Below are 23,272 nucleotides of genomic sequence, written 5' to 3'. Positions count from 1 at the left end.
ATAATTATGATAGTGGCATAAAGATGTCTAGGTTATCTACTGGCCTGAGTCCACTCTCCAAGTTTGCAGATATAGAAGCATGTTTTTATCTGCACAGTAGAAGTGCCTGAGTCACAATAATAAAACTAAAGCAACTAGATTGTGATCTGTTCATTTATTTTGGAGGTAGTTAACAAGATGAGTGTGTTAAGAGTGTGAAACATACCTAAGTTTGTATCTTAATAGTTCTGTGTGTTGAGTTCTTAGCTTATGCCAGTTCTTAACTGGTTATATTTTGTACATTCTGCCACTGAATCCCTTCAATAGCCATATGATTGAGATTGTGTCCATTAAAGTCCTAAAACAGTGTGGTTATGAGGATTAATTGAATGAGGCCTTTGTTTGGTTTGGTTTAAGAAATATTACTCAGAAAAGCCTGTGCCTGTGGCGTCCTGGCCAAAGCACTTGGCAACCGAGATCATTTATCAGGTGAAATTTTCTGGGAGAGTCCAGAGGTGGATGATCTCAAGTGAGCTTTTGTCCAAGCAATGATGAATCCTGGTGTGCAGTCCTATCTTGACAACAGAGTACATCTCAGGATTTCAGTACTGGAGTTTTTCTCCCTTCAAAGAGAGCTGGATCAGAAACTTTAATCTCTCCTCTCCCCTATTTTTCTTGTTACTGGTTTTATGTTATACCAGCTTCCTCTCCTTCCTGCCCCCTTTCCATAATTGATTTTGATTGGATTAACTATATTCAGATTCATTCTCCATGCTTAAGGTTCAAGCTTGAGTTCATATCACAGTGTTTTACAGTCTATACCCAGCTGTCCCCTGCTGGACTTACATAATCTAAAAATGTTTGTTATAGGAAGATAGTATCCACTGAATTTTTTTTTTTTTACCCTGATTTTCTGTGTGTGTGTGTGTGTGTGTGGTAAGGGCTTTTAATAGAGATAGGGCATTATATCAGATGAAAACAGTGATGTGTACATTCAGCTTCTTAGTTATAATCTCTTCATGTTATAAGCTTCGGAATCAGATGTACAAATCCCAAATCCATCACTAATTGTTTATAGTTATGTTACCTTGGGAAAGTGACTTAATCTCTTTGAGTTTTAACATGCTCGTCTATGAAATGATTTGTTACGAGTATTAAATAACACACTAACTAGAATGACCAGCACAGAACTTGGCATATGATAAGCACATAACAGATACTGTTTTTACATGATTGTGCATATTTCCTCATGACTGTGTATTCTACATTATGACTTAAGACAGAACAAGGGCAGTAGTCACAATTTCAGTTTATCTCTGATTTTCATTCTGATGACAAAACAGGGTAGTTTTAACTGGTCTTGGGAATAAGTAGAGAGTTTATTTGGGTTAAAGTATATTATGTGAAACATTGATTTATTTGGGATGTTAAAAGGTCGTGCTGTAGGAGTTTCCCATTGTAGCTCATTGGTAACCAACCCAACTAGTATCCCTGAGGACACAGGTTGGCTCCCTGGCCTCGCTCTGTGAGCTGTGGTGTAGATCTCCGACATGGCTCAGATCCTGTTTTGCTGTGGCTGTGGCATAGGCCGGCAGCGGTAGCTCCAGTCTGACCCCTAGCCAGGTAACTTCCATATGCTGCAGGTGCGACCCTTAAAAGCAAAAACAAAAACAAAAGCTGTGGTGTAGAACAAAAGGGTTATGGCAAATTAGGGATTTCTGCCTACTACCATTAGCGTAGTGAAAGATGTGAGAGGAGTATCTTATTTTCAGTATATAGAAAGTGCCAGATAAAGGGAAACTGAGTAGAAGTTTAGAGTAGAAGTCGAGTCACAAATTGATGTTGTTGAGCTCTTTTTCAGGATCTTTCCACTGTACTTCTGCCAGGTTTTCTTAATAGTTTAGGAGAAGTACCAGGTTATAAGAACTGTACTCTGTATGCGTGTATTTTGTGTGCATATGCACACATAAAATGATAGTTATAATACTAATAAAAGATTATGTGCAAAATTAAAGTAATAGGCATGTATGTTGCTTATTGTATGCTGAGTAGGCACTGCTGAAATGCTTTTGGAGCGTATTAAGTCATTTAGTCCTCATTAGATCTTTGTCAGAAAGGTAAAGTATCCCTGTTTTAAAGATTAGGATGTTGAACAAAAAGAGGATAAGAAACTTACCCAAGGTCACTAATCTCTAGTATTCATAACTTATTAAGATAAAGTACAAATCAAACCACCAAAGGGGGTTGGTACCTAGTTACTTGAAGACCAGACTGAAAAATGTTGCCTGCAAATCCATAAGCAAAAGATGCATTCTTAACCTAAGCTAGAGTGATAATGGGCTGCCCTTTCAACCTAATTATTTACCTTGTGGGGGTGAAGAGAATGATGCTGCTAATGGGAGGGTTTTGTTTTGTTTTGTTGTGTTTGTTTTTTTATTCTAGAAAATGACAAAAGATCATTTGGTAGAAGAGAAAACTTCTCTCCAGAAAAGTCTTCTTTATTATGAAAGTCAACATGGAAGGCCGGTAATGTCTCTCTTGCTAAAAAGATTTGATTTTCTCTCTTAAAGAACATGAATCACTTTTGCGGCCCACATCTTAGAGCTGTTTCAAAGAGCATTGTTTCCTACATTTGGGAGATTGCCTACTTACTTAAAATAACTTTAAAAATTAGAGGGAAAGTCATATTGCTTCATGCTTTAGAAATTTTAGATGTCCATTTTTCTTGCTTCAGGTGACCAGGGAAGAAAGGCACATTGTTAAACCTCTCTATGATAGATACAGACTTGTAAAACAGATGCTGACAAGAGCTAGCATCACTCCTGTCCTTGTAAGTAAAACATGCGAGTATTTCTCTAGTTCATTTTACCAAGACCTACTCTTTAAAATAAGTTGTTATGGTGGTATATTGGAGAAATACACATCCAAGAGCTGTTTAAGTAAGGTGAGGCTACTGCTTTTAAAAGGATAGAAAATTAGGAGTTCTCTTGTGGCACAGTGGGTTAAGGATCCGGCATTGTCACTGAAGTGGCTTAGGTCACGGCTGTGGCTCAGGTTCAGTCCCTGGCATGGGAACTTCCCACATGCCACAAGTACAACAACAACAACAAAAGGAATAGAAGATTAGTAAGTGCCTACTACTATCTCCCAGGACTTTTATAAGCATTTCTGTCTGTATGATTTAAGTCCTCACAAGTTGTAGCCTCATTTCACAGATGATGAAACTGAGACTCAGGAGTGATGTGCCCAGGGTCACTTACTTGTAGAATTAAAAACTCATGTTTCAGACCCTTGCCTATTTCTTTCCATTTAAACTCATGCCTTTCAGAATACATCAGTTTTGTGATGGCCGTCATGATGATGATCCGTTAATTGCATGATTTTTTTCAAGTTCATCTTTTTAAAAAAAGTCTATTAAAATAATACTTAGGGAGTTCCTGTCATGGCTCAGCGGTAATGACCCCAACTAGTATCTGCAAGGATACAGGTTGATCCCTGGCCTCACTCAGTGGATTAAGGATCTGACGTTGCCGTGATGTGTGGTGTAGTTTACAGATGTGGCTTAGATCCCGCATTGCTATGGCTGTGGCCTAGGTTGGCTGCTACAGCTCTGATTCGACCCCTAGCCTAGGAACTTCCATATGCCATAGGTATATGCATTTTTTGAGAAAAATGAAAACTCTGATATTTAGCTACATGGTAAATGCTATCCCCAAATTAACTGTTAGGTACTGTAGCTCTAGATTGCTCTCAGGCTCATAGAAAAGAGCATGTAGCCCATTCTGCATCATCTCCTAGGAATTGATTCTCTGGAGCTTATGGTTTGCTTACGCTTACAGGCTGCTTTTATGTTGATGGTTTCTTGGATAGTGGTTCCCTTTAGACTTTGACTGTCTGACTACTCATTATTAGAAGGTTTACAATGGCCTTCTATGTGCTTTTTATTTAGCCCTTATATTAACATTAAATATAATCAATTTTCTTTGAACAATGAATCTTTTATTATAGATTATACTCCTTTCATACATAACAGTTTATTTAACACCGATTTGTATCTTCTGACTACAAGGTATTTTTGTATGTCACTGGCATTTTCATAATTTGGTATGGTTTAAGTAGTCTTTGAATTTCTTTTTTTCTTTTTTGGCCGCACCTGCGGCATATGGAAGTTCCTGGGCCGGGGATTGAATTTGAGCCTCACCTGTGACTTATGCCATAGCTGTGGCAATACCAGATCTTAACACACTGCACTGGGCGAGGGATCAAACCCACACTACTGCAGAGACAATGCCAGATCCTTAACTAACTGCACCACAGCAGGAACTCCATCTTTGAGTTTCTTTATGAAAATCAGTTTAGAATTTGGAATTCTAAAACCTTTGGAAGGCTTGTTTTTAAAAACAGTCTGTTGGAAGCATTTCTAGAACCTACAGAATTCTAAATATGACTATCATAAAGAGAATTTAGAGTCTAAAAGTTAATGGGAGTTCCCTTGTGGCACAGCAGGATAAGAATCCACTGTTGTCACTGCAGCGGCTCAAGTCACTAGGGTGGCACAGGTTCAGTCCCTAACCTGAGAACTTCTACATACATCGGATGCAGCCAAAAAAAATAAATAAAAGTTAAGCCAAGACAATAGGAAAGAATAGCTTTTTCCAACAAATGGTGCTAGCAGTTCCTCAAAAGCTTGAGCATACCATATGACCTAGCAGTTTTCCTCCTAGGTGTCATGAACATTGAAAACATATGTTCACACAAAGATTGGTACACAAATGTTCAGACAGCATTAGTCATAATATCCAGAGTATAAAAACAGTCCAGATGTCTAGCCAGCTGATGGATAAACAAAATGAGTTATATCTACACAGCGAAGTATTATTCAGCTATGCAAGGGGATGAGTATGGTACATGCTGCAGCATGGTTAAACCTTAAAAACATTTATGCTAACGGAAAAAAAGCCTGTCACCAAAGACTACATATTGTATGATTCCATTTATATGAAATAACTAGCATAGGCCAGCCCATGGAGACAGAACCTAGCTTGTTGTTTGCCATGGGCTGGAGAGAGAGGGCGCATGGATACAGTAATTGGCGGTGATGGTTGTACAACTTGGCGAATATGCTAAAAGCCACAAATTGAGCACTTTAAAAGAGTGAATTTTACGGTATATGAGTTATATCATAATGAAGCTCTTGTTTTTTAAAAAGGAGTATGAAGGGGTCTGTAGACCAATAAAGTTGAAAGTTATCGTTAAAAAGAAAAATACTCTCAATTATATGTAACACTTTTATCATTTAGAATTTTAAAAACATTTCTTGAATGAGCTCTTTTAGCATTACCTAGGCATAAATTATCATTTGTCAGTCTTAAGCATAAATAACAAGAAAACAAAAATAAATTTAGTAAGGAATTACTAAAAACTTTAAGCATATGGTTAGGGTTTTAAGAATAACTTTTAAGATCTGTTAAACTTTAAAATAGAGAAGTGAGTTTTTTTTTTTTTTCTTTTTATGGCTGCACATGTGGCATATGGAAGTTCCCAGGTAGGGGTATTGAATTGGAGCTGCAGCTGCAGGCCTGTGCCATAGCAATGCTAGATCCGAGGTGCATCTGTGATGTAATGCTGCAGTTTGAGGCAACACTGAATCCTTTTTTTTTTGTCTTTTTGCCATTTCTTGGGCCGCTCATGCAGCATATGGAGGTTCCCAGGCTAGGGGTCGAATTGGAGCTGTAGCCTCCGGCCTACGCCAGAGCCACAGCAACTCGGGGATCCGAGCCGAGTCTGCAACCTACACCATAGCTCATGGCAACACCGGATCCTTAACTCACTGAGCAAGGCCAGGGATCGAACCTGAAACCTTATCGTTTCTAGTCGGATTTGTTAATCACTGAGCCACGACGGGAGCTCCAACACTGAATCCTTAAGCCGCTGAGCCAGGCCAGATTGAACCTGCATCGTCACGGACACTATGCCGTGTTCTTAGCCCGCTGAGCCTCAGCAGAAACTCCATGAAGTGAATCTTCATTGAATACTTTAAATACTTAAAAAGTACCCCATTTGTACGTTTATTGTTACAGGGATCTCCATCCACCAAGCGAAGGGGTCAGATGTTACAGCCCATCATAGAAGGAGAAACTGCACATTTTTTTGAAGAAATCAAGGTACTCATTAAGAGAAATCATTCTCTGATCTCCCTCCTAAAGGAAAAGTTGGAAGTCATGGAATGATTGCTTCTTTGTTTGGATATCTTTTTAGGAAGAAGAAGAAGATGGTGTTAGCCTGTCGTCTGAGTTAACTGATATCTTGAAAACTGCTGTACAGGCACAGTCTTCATTGGAAAACCCAGAATCTGATGTTGAAGAAAATCAAGAAAAACTGGCTCTAGATCTCCGATTATCAAGTACTCGAGCAGCTTCTATGTATGTATGCTGTTTTGTGATTTTAGCCTATTTGCGTAGTAAAATTTATATGCAAAGAAATTTAATATTAAATAATTAACTTGGAGAGAATGAATGCAGTGCTCAAGAAATAAACCCATTTTAAAAAGTGTACTTTACAAATACATGTTCTTTATTGGACATGAGTGTGTTTTAAAAATTTTAAACAACTCTAAAATCTACATTTGCTGTGTAACAAAGTGGCAGAGCCTGCTGAGGATTATCCCATGGTCTGTCAGCTTCTTTACCTGATACGGCCTTTGACTGTAGTTTTTAGTCCTGGCTTCACTTTAAGAGCATGTGGGTAGTTGTTTTTGTTTTTGAAGTACTGCTGCAGGAGTTCCCGTTGTGGCACAGCAGAAACAAATCTAATAAGGAACAGTGAGGTGCAGGCTTGATCCCTGGCCTCGCTCAGTGGGTTAAGGATCCAGCATTGCCAAAAGCTGTGGTGTAGGTTGCAGATGCAGCTCGGATCCCCTCGTTGCTGTGGCTATGGCGTAGGCTGGCGGCTACAGCTCCGATTCGACCCCTAGCCTGGGAACCTCCATATGCCGTGAGTGTTGCCTTAAAAAGCAAAAATAAATAAATAAATAAATAAATAAATGAAATAAAGTACTGCTGCAGACTCCTTTTGGCACTATTCTGGTTTAGTTGATCTGAGGTAGAGCTGAGACACTAGTGTATTCTAAAAGCTCCCCAGCTTACTTTATTTTGCAGACAGGGTTAGAAACACTGTTAAGAACATAATGAATCAAAAATGCCCTTTCAACTGTTTTGTTCCCATTTCAATTTTAGGCCTGAATTACTGGAACAACTATGGAAAGCCAGAGCTGAAAAAAAGAAACTACGTAAAACATTACGGGAATTTGAAGAAGCATTTTATCAACAGAATGGCAGGTGAGTTGAGCAGCACAAAATTGAGTCCTCTTCTTAAACTCACAAGTATGCTCCTTTGTTGGTATAAAGGAATGTGTAAGAATAGAAATAAATTGTGCATATAAAGATGTTAGCTTTGAAAACAGAAGTAAAAATATTCCTTTATACTTTGCAGCTCTGCTGTATTAATGGAAAGAAAAAGAGCTGAAGCAAACGACATCTGATAAAATATTTCAGGGCTGTCCTAGAGAGGATTGGTTGAGGGGCAGTGATTTTATGTTCCTAGATTCGGTATCCTCACCCTCTTGGAAGTGTTCATGAAATGAGATCTCCTTCTAGAAATGGTCCAAACATGAGTAGTATCTTCAACTACTTTGGATTCTTACACTGAGACCATTGCTGCTTAGGCTGCATGTTTTGTCAGGCCAGCCCCCATTGCCAAGGTGTGTATCATCATGGCAGTCATGTGGCTCCTGTAATACAACATGGTGCTTTTGTGTACTTGGGTAACGCACAGTTCACCCAGTGGGGCTTTATTTATTTATTTAATTTATTTTTAGGGCCGCACCCACAGCATATGGAGGTTCCCAGGCTAGGGGTAGAATCAGAGCTGTAGCCGCCAGCCTACACCACAGCCACAGCAACTCGGGATCCGAGCTGCATCTGTGACCTACACCACAGCTCATGGCAACACCTGATCCTTAACCCACTGAATGAGGCCAGGGATCGAACCCTCATCCTCATGGATCCTAGTTGGGTTCGTTAACCACTAAGCCATGAAGGGAACTCCGTGGCTTTTTTAAAATTAAGAAGAATACATTCTAATTCAGATTCTGGCCAGAAATGAGGATTCATTTATCCTAGTCCTCAGAAAAGTTTTTCCATGTAACCAGATGCTCTGACTAAGCCAATAGCTCTACAGCGGTTCCTCCTCTTCAGTTTCGATTCACAGTTTCTGTTACCCTGTGGTTAATTTTGGTCCAAAAATGTTACATGGAAAATTCTAGAAATAATTCATAAAGTTTAAATTGCATACCATTCTGGGTAGCATGATGAAATCTCATGCTGGCCCACCTAGGAAATGAATCATCCTTTTGTCCACTGTATCCTGCCCCTTAGTCAGTTAGTATCTATCTTGTTTATTATATCAGCTGTCACAGTATTTCAGTCTTATGTTCAAGTAACCCTTATTTTTCGTAATAATGGCCCCAGGGTGCAAGAGTAGTGATGGTAGATATTCTGAAGTGAAGCTGTAGAGTTTTTCTTTTGAGTGAAAAGGGGAAAGTTCTTGACTCAGGCAAGGAAAAAAAAATCATACGCTGAGATTGCTAAGTCTATCCATGAACTTGTGAAGAAGGAAAAAGAAATTTGTACTGATTTTGCTGTCATACTTCAAACTGCAAAAGTTAGAGCCACAATGCTATTTAATATGGAAAAGCCATTAAATGTGTACAGTAAGATGTTTTGAGAGAGATCACAGTCACATAACTTTTATTACAGTGCATTGTTAAATCTATTTTATTGTTATTTATTGTTTATCTCTTAATTTATAAATAAAACTTTGGCATGGGTATGTATGTATAGGAAAAAACATAGTATGTATATAGGAGTTGATTTCAGGCATCCACTGGGGATCTTAGAAGGTATCCCCTACGAATAAGGGGGGATTACATATTTAAGAATCTTCTGTGTAGATTGGCATATATGACTTAAAAAATCACAAATGCAGGAATGCATTTTCTAAGTACCTTCTGATTCTTGTTTTTTTGGAAGAAAACTTTGCTTGTAATTAGGATAGTTTAATGCTTTACCTAGTTATTAAACTGAATTGCATTGGCTCATCAATATAAGAGAAAAATGACTTTTTTACTACTGATGTTTTACTTCAGTATCTTAATTCATTGAAGCCATAGTTAAGTCATGTGTAAAATAATAGCATCAGGAGTTCCCTGGTGGTCTAGTGGTTAAGACTCAGTACTTTCACCACTGTGGCCCAAGTTTGATCCCTGTTGTGGGAACTGAGGTCCCACATCAAGCTGCTGCATGCAGTGGCCAAAAAAAAAAATTGCATCAGTTAATCTGTGAATAGAGAAATCTATCAAAAATAGAAGTATTTTAGGACTCCACATCCCATTTCCATTGGGATGAGGGGAGTTCATCCAGTAATCTTTTTTTCTTGCAGAGCAGTTTTTTATTTGATCTTATATTCTGTCTCATATTAGGATGACTTCTGGGACTTTATTTTCCAGATGATCTCTAGATTATTACAGATTTTATTTTCTCTCCTAGGAATGCCCAGAAGGAGGATCGTGTTCCAGTACTTGAGGAGTACAGGGAGTACAAGAAAATTAAAGCCAAGCTTAGGCTTCTTGAAGTTCTTATCAGCAAACAAGATTCTTCAAAATCCATATAAAACATGCTCCTTGAAAACATCATAAAATCAGTTGTATTCCTTGAAGCTGTCATCATGTGTACGTGGCTAGTACTTTCATTCATTTTGTCAGGCACTCAGAGAATCTCATTCTGTCCTTGCTTGTGGTGCCACTAGAGAAGTGATGGGAGGGTGAGTAGGCCCTCTCTAGAGAGGGCCATGTTCCGTATTAACCGCAGACTGTCCTCTCTACCTTTAGCGTAATCCACTTTTCTTCATTGTTTTGTACTACAGATACATCGTGTTAGTAAAAGACTGATATTTTATCTTTTCAACTTCAAGAACTTTGGAGATAGAAGCTTTTTTTTTATTACCAACTTTATTGTTTTGTTTTTCATTACTCAAGAAAAGTGAGAGGAAAATCTTCACATTGAATTCTTCAGTTGCCTTTTTCTTACAGAATGACTGAAAATTTGAAAGAAAAGCCTATAAATGTGCACATATGCAACTATGTTCTCTGTGTTCCTAAAAAACCAAAATCAACTGAAATTTCAAGTCCTGCTGTGGAACATGTTTCTGTTTAATTCCCAAAGTGACACTTTCTCACAGGTAGTATGTTAGCAAAATTTTGCAATTCAGTAGTCACACAGCTCCTGGATGAAGATAACAGTGGGTAGACCAAAAAGTGACCTTGCTTATTAGTGTAGTGAAAACACACACCGCACATCACACAGAACTGAATCATATCACATGCTGCCTTTGGGACTTAAGTTACTGTTTGTTCCCTCAATTACAGTTTATCAGCTGGTGATGATATGATTTGCTTGGATTAGATCCTTTGTTTTTTTCCCCTACCCACCTCCAGATAATGTGAGAAAATAGCCATGTCAGTATGTAGGAACTCTGATGGTGCTCGGATTTGTGTGTTCAATCAAATGGGCTTAAATTGGCAAAAGAATCATTACGCCTGTTCTGTTCTTAACAAGGGCTATACCACTGCATTTTTACATGTACCTTCAGGGGGTTGCATCATTTTTTTCTTTTTTAATTAGCAGAATCCATAAAATATCCTCTAAAGGGACCACCTTTTGCTCAGTCACAGCTGTTGAAAGCAGCTGGCTGCAAGATGTATAGTGGTGTGCCCCTTGTCATATACTCTCAGCATATCTTTTTTTCTTTGGCTTTGCATGGCTTTTCTTCAGGATCTTTCCTGTTGTAGTCTAATTATTTTCATAGAATGGTGACTTTATTCGTGCTAATAACATAATAGTCATTAATAGCATGTTCCAGTCAGGCTTAATCTAAGTATTAATTTTCTTCCTGGGTGCTTTTTTGTACTGATGAGTGTCTCACTTTGTGCCCATGTTTTGCATGCAGTGACTCATGCATGGTTTTCTTAACTAGCTAATGTCCATAATTTGGTCCATACAAAAGTGGACTTTCAACAGCATTCTTTAATAATGTGAGGGAAGCATGAACCTCAGACTTCTGGCACTATTACATGAACTGGCTTGATGATAGCTCATGAAGTAGCTTGATAATAAGTAGCATATCTAATAGTTCACATTTCACCTGTGTGTGCAATGCCTTTTTTGGGGGAGAGGGAGTATTCATTGGTAATGAACATATAGTTGGGGAATAAAGCACTAAATCCAGCCCTTTTTGTGTGGTGTCCTTTTGATACAGCTAAGTTTTTCGTAATGTATACCTGAAAAAGTGAAGTAAAAAACACCAAAATATGTTATGACTTTGATTTAAATTCATTATGCAGTGTACATTTAGTTCATTTCTTTCAGTCTCCAGACAGGAGTATATCTAAACATCTAATTTAATGTGCACTGTATATTGTTTTATATGAATGTTTTATTTTATATACCACATGCAGAAATGTCCATATGCACTATTTAAATGTTTTAAATAATATATTCCTTCTTTATAATGCTAAATCTATATGAGTACCATATTTTTATAAGTCAGTGGCCTGACTGGTTTCATTTTAGAATTAACAGCTGCTTCATGATGTTGGTTATTCTCTATTAATGTTTGGCTGCAAATAGAATAGGTAGAAGTGGCATGGCAGCACCGTGTGACAGTATTGTGTGTCATAGTTCAGCAGTAAGTGGTAGAATCAGGCAGTTTGTGATAGTTTTACTTTGGTACAAGTAAAAACTGTATATCTATATACAAATAATATATAGATATATATGACCACCAGTATAACTGCATTGCTGTGTCTGGCACTTCATTGTATAGACTTTTGTAATAAAAGAACTTTAATGTTCTAAGTCATCGTAAATGGTTTTGTTTTTGTTTCCCACTAGATGTTAAAAAAGAAAAATAGAGACCTCAAGTGTTCCCTTGCCTTAATGTTCTCAGGCTTTGTTTGAATTACCCCAACGAGGGATCTTGTGGGGAGACGACAGGGTTACTAAATTATGGGATTGGCTACAGCTCTGGGGAGTGGTAAGACAGGGAAAGGCTGTGTTGTTGATTCTCTTTGAAAATCTATAAAGAAGATGGAGAGAGAGTAGTTAGCATTTCTCGTTGCAGTGAATTACCCTATTAAGAAAACTTCACATGCAGTCTCTCAGAGAAGAGCTTGGCTTGAGGAAGGTGAGTATATTTAATAATTACTTTATTTGAGTTTTACAGTTCAAGCACTGTTGAGCACCAGTGTGGAAGTCTGTGGTCAAATAATGTCACTTGAGCTGAGAACAAATGGCTCTTCTTGGGGGGCTTATGTAACCTAAAAAATTAGAAGAGTTTCCTTTGAATTTTCACAATGCCAGCCATCCACAACTTCCCAACCATTCAAATAGGGCTTTTGCAGCACCCTCATTTCCACTTTTCAAACTTGATTTCTTACAACCCTGATAACTTCTGCCTTGTTCTTTTATTTTATTTTTAAAGGATATTTTGCTTTTTTTTTTTTTTGGTCTTTTTGCTATTTCTTGGGCCGCCCCATGGCATATGGAGGTTCCCAGGCTAGGGGTCCAATCGGAGCTGTAGCTGCTGGCCTACACCAGAGCCACAGCAACTCGGGATCCGAGCCGTGTCTGCGGCCTACACCACAGCTCATGGCAACGCTGGATCTTTAACCCACTAGGCAAGGCCAGGGATCGAACCCGCAACCTCATGGTTCCTAGTCAGATTCGCTAACCACTGAGCCACGATGGGAGCTCCATATTTCGCTTTTTAAGTAGTTGAGGAAGCAGAGTTCCTGTTGTGGCTCAGCAGCTTAAAAATCCGATTAGTATCCATGGGATGTAGGTTCAGTCCCTCATAGGGTTAAGGATCTGGCTTTGCCGCAGTTGTGGTGTAGGCTGCCACTCCAGTTCAACCCCTAGTCTAAGGACTTCCATATGCTACAGGTGCACCCCTAAAAAGATAAAGAAATTAAGTAGTTGAAGAAGCAGTTTTGGGAAACTTTAGATATATTACTTTAGAAACTGTCTAGATGAATTTCCAGTTCGAAAATACTAGAAAATACTAGTGAAATTTCTAAAGGTGGCTGAGATATTTGTTTTCACTTTGCTTTTCTCTAGGAGACTTCAAATTGGGAAGAACGGAGGTGAGATTATTTTACTTGGAGTCTTATATAAGGGTTTTCTAGGATCCTAAGCATTTGTTAATTTATCTTTGGCCAAAGGAAATTAGAACTTGGTACAGATGAGAACACCCACTGTTCTTATACCTTGTGTAACATTGAGAAAATTGTCTTTACCAACTTACTGAGTTATTAATTAGAGACCTGCCCTAAGAACTAAGCAGTATTATTTTATACTTTCTGTTCACATTCCTAGAATTTAATAATCTAATTATGAAATTCTTTATGTGTACCAGTGTGTGTATACTGGGGAGACATGTTTTAATATGCATGGATTGCACATTTTGTCCCATTTCTGGAATTATTCGATGGTTATCATTGACCCTGATGTCAGTTCGATAATAGCCGATTTTGTGCTTTTAAAGTATACCTGAAATGGGACAAGTTTAGGAAATAATTCAGTACAGAAATAAACTGTTAGAAATGTTCTATGAGGAGTTCCCATGGTGGCTCACTGGGTTAAGAATCCGACTAGTATCCATGAGGATGCGGGTTCAATCCCGGGCCTTGCTCAGTGGGTTAAGGATCCGGCATTGCTGTAAGCTGCAGAGTAGGTCATAGATGTGGCTTAGGCTCGAATCTTGCGTTGCTGTGGTGTAGGCCAGCAGCTGTGGCTCCAATTCAGTCCCCTAGCTTGGGAACTTCCATATGCTACGGGTGCAGCCATAAAAAGCACAAAGAAAGGGAAAAGAAGAAAGAAATGCTCTATTATGATTGTATCAGAGAGTCTCACCTCCACTTGTCTCAATATTGTAGAGCTGAAACCTTTCTCATCACTCGGTTTAATTTTAAACTAACGTAGTGTAATTCTTTCTCCAGCTCCACAGCATATAAGAAGAGGCTAGAGGACAATTGAGAAGGAAGTAGAGAATGAGTCAGTAACATTTTTGTACATAAAGAGACATTAGGTTATTAATGCCTATTGTAAAATACTTTGAGTGGGAAGACAGTATTTTAAGCTCCCAAAACATGCCTAGTATGGCCACTTATGGATCTAACATTCTAAAGCTGTGTGGAGCACAGTATCTGCTAGGCATATCAAGTAGAAGTGGCAGGTCCTATTACTTAGAGATGTAAAGACAAAAGCACTTGGTTTTGCTCTTACCTTAACATTTAAACAAATGGAGTCTTGTGCTTTCGGTGTTATTTTAAAATTGGGTGAAAAATTGAAAAAAGTGACATCTTAATAAGATTCTGGGTTCAGGAAAATTATGGAATGTCCCCCATCCCCATATGATACCCCATAGTGCCCTGGTTAGGAAAAAATGCTTACTCTCGAAATTCTTGTTGAGTGACAGGCTGGTAATCATCTTGAATTTCTGTAGAATAATACTTTTTCTCAAGCCTCTCCTTCCATTTTTTCATCTTCTCTGCACTTTGAATCTCCTATAAAGTTAGAAGGAAAGTATAAGCTGCAACCTTTAAAATCTTTCTCTGTTTCATAGCACACAATCATCACAGGGTTGAGAATCTTTTTTTTTTTTTTCTTTTTCTTTTTTTTTCATAGCTCGCTTACAGCATATAGACGTTCCCAGGCTAGGGGTCTAACCAGAGCTGCAGCTGCAGGCTTACACCAAGGCCACAGCAATGCCAGACTCTAGCCACGTCTGCAACCTGTTCAGCAGTTTATGGCAATGCTGGATCCTTAACCCACTGAGCAATCTCAGGGATTGACCCTTCATCCTCATGGACACTATGTCCAGTTCTTAACCCGCTGAGCCATGGCAGGAACTCCAGGGTTGAGAATCTTAAACTGTACTCTCTAGGGCTGTGATTTTTGAGCCCCACGGGTTCAGTGGGTTAAGGATCTGGCTTTGCCATGAACTGCAGTCGCAGACGCAGCTCTGATCTCGAGTTGCTGCAGCTGTGGTGTAGGCTGGCAGCTGTTGCTTTGATTCAACCCCTAGCCTGGGAGCTTCCATAAGCTGCCCTAAAAAGAAAAATAAAGTTGATCCTAGTCTTATAAAGTGCCCTTCATCTAATTTACAGCTCTTTGTCTAGAATTCTACCTTGAATTAGATAAGCTGTGTCCCTTGATAACTTGTGCTTGCCTGCTGCACCTCTGCTCATCCTCTTTTTTTTTTTTTTTTTTTTTGGGTCTTTTTGCCATTTCTTGGGCTGCTCCCGCGGCATATGGAGGTTCCCAGGCTAGGGGTCCAATCGGAGCTGTTGCTGCCAGCCTACGCCACAGCCACAGCAACTCGGGATCCGAGCCGCATCTGCGACCTACACCACGGCTCACGGCAACGCCGGATCCTTAACCCACTGAGCAAGGCCAGGGATCGAACCCGCAACCTCATGGTTCCTAGTCGGATTCGTTAACCACTGTCCCATGATGGGAACTCCTGCTCATCCTTTTATACTTAACTTTTCTGAACCACTTTGTTTTAGGTGTATGTTTTGGGCTATAGCATAGAATTGGATGTTGCTCTGTGATTCTATCTGAAATTTTTTTTTAAAGTAAATTAAGCTTATTTGTCTTTACTGAAAGGTCAGATGTATCTGGTCACAGTTATATTGTTTTAAGGTATATTTTAAGTCTTTTACCATGTGGTGTATTTTCTGCTTTCTTTCTTGTTTTGATACTGCTTCCTTTAGGAATGTATATATTTTTGTTTTAGTGGTCTCTCTATTCATATGTCTTTTTATATATCCTGGGTTCTCCCTTTCTTGTTTCGGTTCCTTGAACAAGGAACCAAACATGAACAAAAAATTTAGCTTGTAATTTTTTCTTACTCATATCCTTCCCGTGTACCACCCAAGTAATCCTATTACCATTTTTTGTGTAATCTGAGAGATGGAGTGTATTGTAAGACCATTACACCATTATTTTATATATTACTTAGGGAAAAAATGATGCCAGTTAAAATACAGAAGATTGTCAAATATGACACTTTATTTCAGAGATGTTAAAATGTGAAAAAAATGTGTTTTAAAATTAATAAAACAATGTCTCTTATTATTTTGGACTATATACTCTTTTTTTTTTTTTTTGTCTTTTTAGGGCCGCACCCGCACCTGGAGGGTCCCAGGCTAGGAGTCCATTCGGAGCTGTAGCCACCGGCCTACACCACAGCCACAGCAACGCAGGATCTGAGCCAAGTCTGCGACCTATAGCACAGCTCACGGCAACGCCACATCCTTAACCCACTGAGCGAGGCCAGCGATCGAACCTGCGTCCTCATGGATGCTAGTCGGGTTCGTTAATCACTGAGCCACGACAGGAACTCCACTGTACTCTTAAATATGCTAGTTTCTTGTTTTTGGTTATTAACTTTAAATGATAATTCCTCAACTTTATAGGAATTACACATGAGATCGTCCATCTCTCTTCTTCCTTTTTCTAAAATTTCTCAGTCATCTCTTGTTGGTTGAAGATGATCCTCACAGAGAATCATCAGGAATATAGTCGTATTCCCTGCAGTCTTACATGTTCAAGACTGTTAGAGTCTTTATACTCGAAGCACATCTTTGTTGGATATAAAAATTGTTGGCTTACATTTTCTTTCCTTGCGTATATTGTAGGTGTTTTCTTGATTTACGGTGTTGAATATTGTCATACTAACTTAAGTTTCTTTTCCTAGGAAGTAAATCCAAATTTTACTTGGACAAGTCCCATTGTCATTCTAGGTAATTTTTCCCAGGCATTCAGTATATCTTTCAATTACATTGTCTTTTATTTCAGAAATAGTTTATTGAATTTTTTTTGTTTTAACTAATTAATTTATTTTTTGCCCTTTTTTTAAAATTTTTTTATTTTTTTAGGGCCACACCTGCAGCACATGGACGTTCCCAGGCTAGGGGTTGATTCAGAGCTGTAGCTGCTGGCCTGTGACACAGCCACAGCAACACGTGATTCGAGCTGCATCTTTGATCTTCACTGCAGCTCACAGCAACACCAGATCCTTAACCCGCTGAGCAGGGGCAGAACCTGTGTCCTCATGGATACTAGCTGGGTTCGTTACTACTAAGCCACAATGAAAACTCCCTTTTTTTTTTTTTTTTAAAAGAATCTCAAATTTACAGAAAAGTCACAAGAACAATACAGATATTTTCCCCCGAAGTATTTGAAGTTGTCCACATGAATGCCTTATTGTCCCTAAATACTTCCATGTGTATCTCCTGCATATAAGGATAGTCTCCTGTATAAGCACAGTATAATCATCAGAACCAAAAAATTAATATTGATGGATTATTACCATCTAAATCCTAGGTCTTCCATTGAAATTTACCAGTTGTCTTAAAGATGCTGTTTGTAGTAAAAGGATCCATTCCCTGATTGTGCATTGTATTATCTATGTTTTAATCTCCTTTGTTCTGGTGTAGTTCCTCAGCTTTACCTTGACTTTCATGACCTTAACACTTTTGAAGAATATGGACTCCAATTTTGTATTTGTGTTTTGTTGACTGTCTGTCAGTTTCTTTTTGTGTGGTGTTTTGTCTTGTTAGGCATCTTTGGCAGGAATTTTACAGAAGGGATCTTGTGTTCTCTTAGTGTCCTGTCAGGTAGATATGATTTCAACTTGTAAAGTGCTATCTTCCAGATTTCTCCTTATCCTTTTCTTTTTGTAATTACTTTGCATCTTGGGGAGAGTTATGGAAATGTCCTTTTCTTCCTCAGACTTTTATTCATGTATACGTTTAGGTCATTATGGGCTAATGGAATCCTACCTTATTCAATGGGTTTAAATAAATATTCATGGAGTTCCTGTGCGGTGCTGCACAAACGAATCTGACTAGCATCCATGAGGATGCAGGTTCGGGCCCTGGCCTCGCTCAGTGGATTAAGGATCTGGTGTTGCCGTGAGCTGTGGTGTAGGTTTCAGACATGGTCCGGATCCTGCGTTGCTGCGGCTGCGGCATAGGCCAGCAGCTGTGGCTCTGATTGGACCCCTAGCCTAGGAACCTCCATATGTCATGGGTGTGGCCCTACAAAAAAAAGCAAAATTAATTAATATTCATGACAGTGGGGGCCCCATTCAAGCCGACTTTTGTGTCCATTTTACACATCTCCTTCATTCTTTGAGCACCTGTACTTTCCACTCCTGGAATTAATTGTATATCCAAGGAGATCTGGTTCCTGTTTGGAGGAGACTAGTATTTGGACACTTGTGTTATTGCTACGAGGATGTCATTGCTGCTAGCCTTCTCAGTGGGCAGAGCTGGAAGATACATCCTCCCTCCCTCCCTCACACATGCACATGTCAACCTACACTTTTAATCCAGTAACACAAGGCTCACTTGAACCTTCAACCGTTCCATTTTTGCAGCTCCATTACCTGATAATGAGAAACCTCACTCCAATATATGTACTTGTTTGAAGGGTAAAACGTATGTTTAGTCCTTTGTTGAATGTATACGTTACAATTTTGAAATATAAAAAATCATTAAAATGATGTATCACAGTGATGATTACAAGGAAACTATTAAATAATCATCTCAATAGAGTATACTCACTAAACCCTGTGTGCTAAGCCCTCAGTGAGAGTAGAGCTGTAGGAACAGGGTATCTGGCTTAGAGCAGCAGTAAGAGAGAGGGAGCATCTGGAATCCAAACAACTTGTCCTAAGCTAGAAAGGATCTAGATTCTAGGAGAAATTTGGAGATGGCAACTACTGCTATGAAAAAGCAAATCATTCAGTTCTTTTATTGGCCACACATGTGGAAGTTCTTGGGCCAGGGATCCAACCTGAGCCGCAGCAGTGACAGTGACAAGTCCTTAACCATTAGGCCACCAGGGAACTCCTAAATCATTAAATTCTTAATCAGAACTTTTTTTTTTTCTTTTTTCATTTGCAGCCCTTCAGCTGCAAACCTATGCCACAGTCTTAGCAATGCTGGATCCTTAACCTATTGTACCACAGCAGGGACTCCTTAACCAGACATTTTTTGTAAGCATATTTCTAATAAAACTAAAAATCTTACAGTTTCATCAAAGCCTTCTCTTCTGGCTTGTTCAGCCAAATCTTCGCTTTTCTTACTGAGGATATAAAATAAAAATAAAAATCAGAGGCATGTAACAGTAAAAAGGTAAATGACAACCATATCTATATTAAGGATCTGAACTGCATTTTCTTTCTGATAACACTAATTATTCAGAAAATGTCATTAATAGGTTCTCTAGAGTATCATATCTCTAGCTATAAAAAAAGGTTTATATTATGTCCCATTGCCAAAAGTCTGTATTTAGGAAGCATTTTGACAAGGAAGTGATGCAATAAATGGAAGTATGTTCTTAAATATTTTGTGTAAAAATGTTTTCACTTTGATAGTTAAAAACATGCACTTAATGTAGACTAAAATCATTTACTGCCTTTTTAGAGGGACTTTCCTGTCCTGTCCTGCTTTCTGTTAAAGCTTTTTCTGAGCAACATGGCATGCCTTGTATTAATCTTAAGTTAGCTTTGGGTTTCATGATACTGGATGTTTGACAACATATTTAGGATCAGCACACTGAACGATGGTTGTTTCACAGTGAAAACCTTACTCTCATTTAAGTTTCTAATATAGAGTATTAAAATGGTTAGCTAAAAATTGAAGAAAAGTCATCTTACCTTTCCTTACTTTCATCCTTTTGAGCTTTCTTTAGTTTGAGTTTTTCGAGGGCATTGTTGTAACTCTGGGCATAATTTAAAATAGTTTAAAATTTCACCAAAAAAAACATTGTTAATTTTGGATGAAGGTAAAGGAATTAGGGAATGTGTGACTTTCGCTACTGCTACCCTAAAGAGATGTGGAGGCAAATGCTATGATGATGCTTCTTTCACCTTGTCACTACTTAGTTTCTTCTTGCTGATGAAAAAGCAAAAAGGCTTCTCTGGTGGGCCCCACACTTGAACTTGAGAAGAAAATCTTTGAAAAATACTATTAAGATTTATGGCATTGTATTGGGGAAATAAATAAATTTTAAAAAACAAACAAAATTATTGCATTAAAGATGTTAACACTTAAATGCTCATTACAACTCCTAGAGGCGGGTGCTGAGAGGACAGGGAGGACTCTCTCTGTAGAGAGTAGGATGTCAGCAAGAGTGGAGGGGAATGCTCCTGGGGGGTCAGGGAAGGCTAGTGATTACAGATAGGTGAGACTGGGAGACCTGAGTAAAGAATTGGACTTAATTCTACAAGCCCAGGGAGCAGAGGAGTGATATGATCAACACTGGGCTGGCCCAGGAAAGAGGCTGAGACAGTTAAGATGTTACTAAACAGAGGCTGGCTGACAAGTACTAAGGGCCTAGGTAGTATCATTACAAGTCAGTGTCCTTGAGTTCCACAAGTGTGAGCAAAAATCGTAGGTGAACTTTATACACAAGCAACAGGCCATATAAGGGATAAAGGAATAAAAAGTTCATGGCTTCCTGAGCCAGGGGAGACTGAGCAAAATAGTGTTGACGGAAAATGAGGCAGATAAGGAAGGCACATGGACCTCTGCTTCAAATTGTTTGCAGGAATTTATCAGCATCTAAATTGAAAACTTGGAGGTAAGAGAGTTTTATTATAATACCCACCAGTTCTTCTCATTTAGTAAATAGCTTAATAACACTTTGATATATTTTACTCTGAAATAATTTTGGCCACATTTTTAAAGCCAGAGAGCATTTCTCCTGGTAGTGAAATAATACAAATATGAGTAACACTGGACCAAAACAAAAAAGCCCAAACTCTCCGCAACCCCCCAAAACCTACAACCACTTGGGCTTTAAAGCGTTATTCAGACTGCAGGATTGGTCTCAGAATTTTGATTAGGAGAAGAATTGACTTACCTTTTTAATCATTTTACCAAGTTCAAAATCTGGCCTTCTGCCTATTGAGTAGTCAGCTTTTACTTCAGCATAGGTATCATTAATTATTGCCAAGAACATGTTCTGGGGAGAAATATTTAAGTGTTTTAATAAAAATTGAATAAAAATTTTACTTAAATATTAATGACTGACAAGTGCTGGGACTTGTAAAGTTAGATTTAAATTTTAAAAATAAGTCATGCTCAATAATAGAGATATGGCTATGTGGACTATATATAATAGAGTAGAGTAGGAAGTGTGTCATGTGTAGATAGGAGCAAGTGTGTTCATGGTAAATGAAAAAAGCAGAATATAAAATAGGGTACATGAACTAGTTACTCATATATATTAATATCACATCAGAAAAAAACTTCGTGTTCATAAGGGTGCTTTTTCTTTGAGCTATAAAGCTGTTAAAATGCCCAATTTTACTAGGGCTCTTACAACTACTAATGCCCAGATAAACAGAATTGTGGAGAAGGTGGTGTTACCCCCGGCCTGCCTCTCCATATTTCATTGGTCCAGATCTGTTCTTGTGAGGACTCTTGCCCACCACAAGGGGACAATTGCCATGCTTGGCCAAAAAAAACAAAAAAAAAACAAACAGTTTTCATGAAGGGCAGTAGCAGTGCCTTGAGTAGGAAGGCCAAGTAGATTTGTCCTGAGCACATGTGAGAGACCCATCCTGGGGACGCCTACAAATTACAAAGGTGTAAGCTTTCAGCAGCAAGGGCCAAAAGCCTGCAACATGGGCAGAACGTGAATGGCCTAATTCGTACAGACTCTGTGAAGTATCCCAGCTGGAGAGACCTGAGATGTTCAAGTTAGATGTGTAAAAGATTTACCACATTATTGGCTCACATTAAACACCCAGATGGACAGCATCCTCCATTGGACATCTTGAAAACAAACATTGAGACGCTGGGCTAGAGAACCTGAATTACTAGGAATCCATACCATTCTTAATAAATGTATAATGTTCTGACAGCTAAGCAGTGATACTATAATTTCTTCTAAATTAGTAATCATATTTTTTTTTGTTTTGAAAGATGCAAGCAAAAAAGGGAATATATATGGTCATTCTTACCAGCAGGACAAAGAACACGAAAAAGATGAAAGTGATGAAGTAAATGGGTCCCAAGATACGATTGGCTTGTTGAATACCAGCAAAATTAAAATCTCCAAGAATAATTCGAAACTGTGCAAATCTTTTAGGAGGATAAAGAAAAACAGTAGAAAATATTATATCCCTTCATGCATACATGACAACATGGGAGTTACCAGTGTTGTCTAGCTGCATATGGCATATATTCTCTTGCTATAGCGTTTTAGCATAGAATTCTGCAAAACCAAATGTAGGAAATTCCCCTGACGTGAGGTATTCAGTAGCTGAACAGGAAATGATGGGCTTCAATTTGTTTAACCAGTGTGAACCCAGTGTTCAGCTCTAAGATTTGAACCTTCAGATGCTTGCTTTCCAGCTGGTCTTCTTTTGTTTTGTTTTGTTTTTTAGATTTTCTAAATGCCCTTTATTTTTTTAATTACTCAGTGAATTTTATTACATTTATAGTTGTACAACAATCATCACAACCCAATTTTATAGCATTTCCTTACTAAACCCCCAGCCCATTCCCCACGCTCCAACCTGTCTCATTTGGAAACCATAAGTTTTTCAAAGTCTTTGAGTCAGTATCTGTTCTGCAATGAAGTTCATTGTGCCCTTTTTTTAGATTCCACATGAAAGTGATCGCATTTGATGTTGGTGTCTCATTGTATGGCTGACTTCTCTTAGCATGATAATTTCTAGGTCCATCCATATTGCTGCAAATGCTGCTATTTCCTTTTAAAGGGTGAGTAATATTCCATTGTGTATGTGTACCACATCTTCTTTATCTACTACTCTCTCGATGGACATATAGGTTGTTTCCATGTCTTGGCTATTGTATATAGTGCTGCAGTGAACATTGGAGTACATGTGTCTTTTCAAGTCATGGTTTTCTCTGGATAGATGTCCAGGAGTGGGATTGCTGGATCAAATGGTAGTTCTATTTTTAGTTTTCAGAGGAATCGCCCTACTGTTTTCCACAGGGGTTGCATCAATTTACATTCCCACCAAGAGTGTACTAGGGTTCCTTTTTCTCCACACCCTCTCAAGCATTTATTGTTTGTAGACTTTTTGATGATGGCCATTCTGACCAGTATAAGGTGGTACATCACAG

The 23,272-nt window shown here is 38.6% G+C and overlaps 2 protein-coding genes across 33 annotated transcripts in view; one reads left to right on the top strand and one right to left on the bottom strand.

The window, feature by feature from the left end:
• The window catches only part of FAM13B (family with sequence similarity 13 member B), a 115,222-nt gene extending 103,271 nt beyond the window's left edge, over positions 1–11,951 (top strand). For 17 of the 32 annotated variants that reach the window (XM_021084803.1, XM_021084818.1, XM_021084804.1 and 14 more), the window contains 6 exons: positions 2,422–2,505; positions 2,714–2,809; positions 6,060–6,143; positions 6,238–6,401; positions 7,215–7,316; positions 9,585–11,951. In XM_021084803.1, the coding sequence (XP_020940462.1) occupies positions 2,422–2,505; positions 2,714–2,809; positions 6,060–6,143; positions 6,238–6,401; positions 7,215–7,316; positions 9,585–9,708 (654 nt within the window). In that variant the 3' untranslated portion in view covers positions 9,709–11,951. The remainder of the gene's footprint in view (positions 1–2,421; positions 2,506–2,713; positions 2,810–6,059; positions 6,144–6,237; positions 6,402–7,214; positions 7,317–9,584) is intronic. The other 15 variants (XM_021084826.1, XM_021084829.1, XM_021084831.1 and 12 more) reach the window with 5 other exon arrangements.
• The window catches only part of PKD2L2 (polycystin 2 like 2, transient receptor potential cation channel), a 35,958-nt gene continuing 26,615 nt past the window's right edge, over positions 13,930–23,272 (bottom strand). Inside the window, exons 9-14 of the mRNA XM_021084834.1 lie at positions 22,141–22,261; positions 21,036–21,137; positions 19,828–19,892; positions 19,199–19,253; positions 14,547–14,659; positions 13,930–14,114 (exon numbers count right to left, since the gene is read on the bottom strand). Coding sequence (XP_020940493.1) covers positions 14,018–14,114; positions 14,547–14,659; positions 19,199–19,253; positions 19,828–19,892; positions 21,036–21,137; positions 22,141–22,261 — 553 coding nt within the window. The 3' untranslated portion in view covers positions 13,930–14,017. The remainder of the gene's footprint in view (positions 14,115–14,546; positions 14,660–19,198; positions 19,254–19,827; positions 19,893–21,035; positions 21,138–22,140; positions 22,262–23,272) is intronic.

Source organism: Sus scrofa, chromosome 2 (assembly GCF_000003025.6).
Source record: "Sus scrofa isolate TJ Tabasco breed Duroc chromosome 2, Sscrofa11.1, whole genome shotgun sequence".
In the NCBI taxonomy this organism is placed as follows: domain Eukaryota; kingdom Metazoa; phylum Chordata; class Mammalia; order Artiodactyla; family Suidae; genus Sus; species Sus scrofa.
Note: the sequence above shows the minus strand (reverse complement) of the source record. Positions and strands in the feature narration are given on the sequence as shown.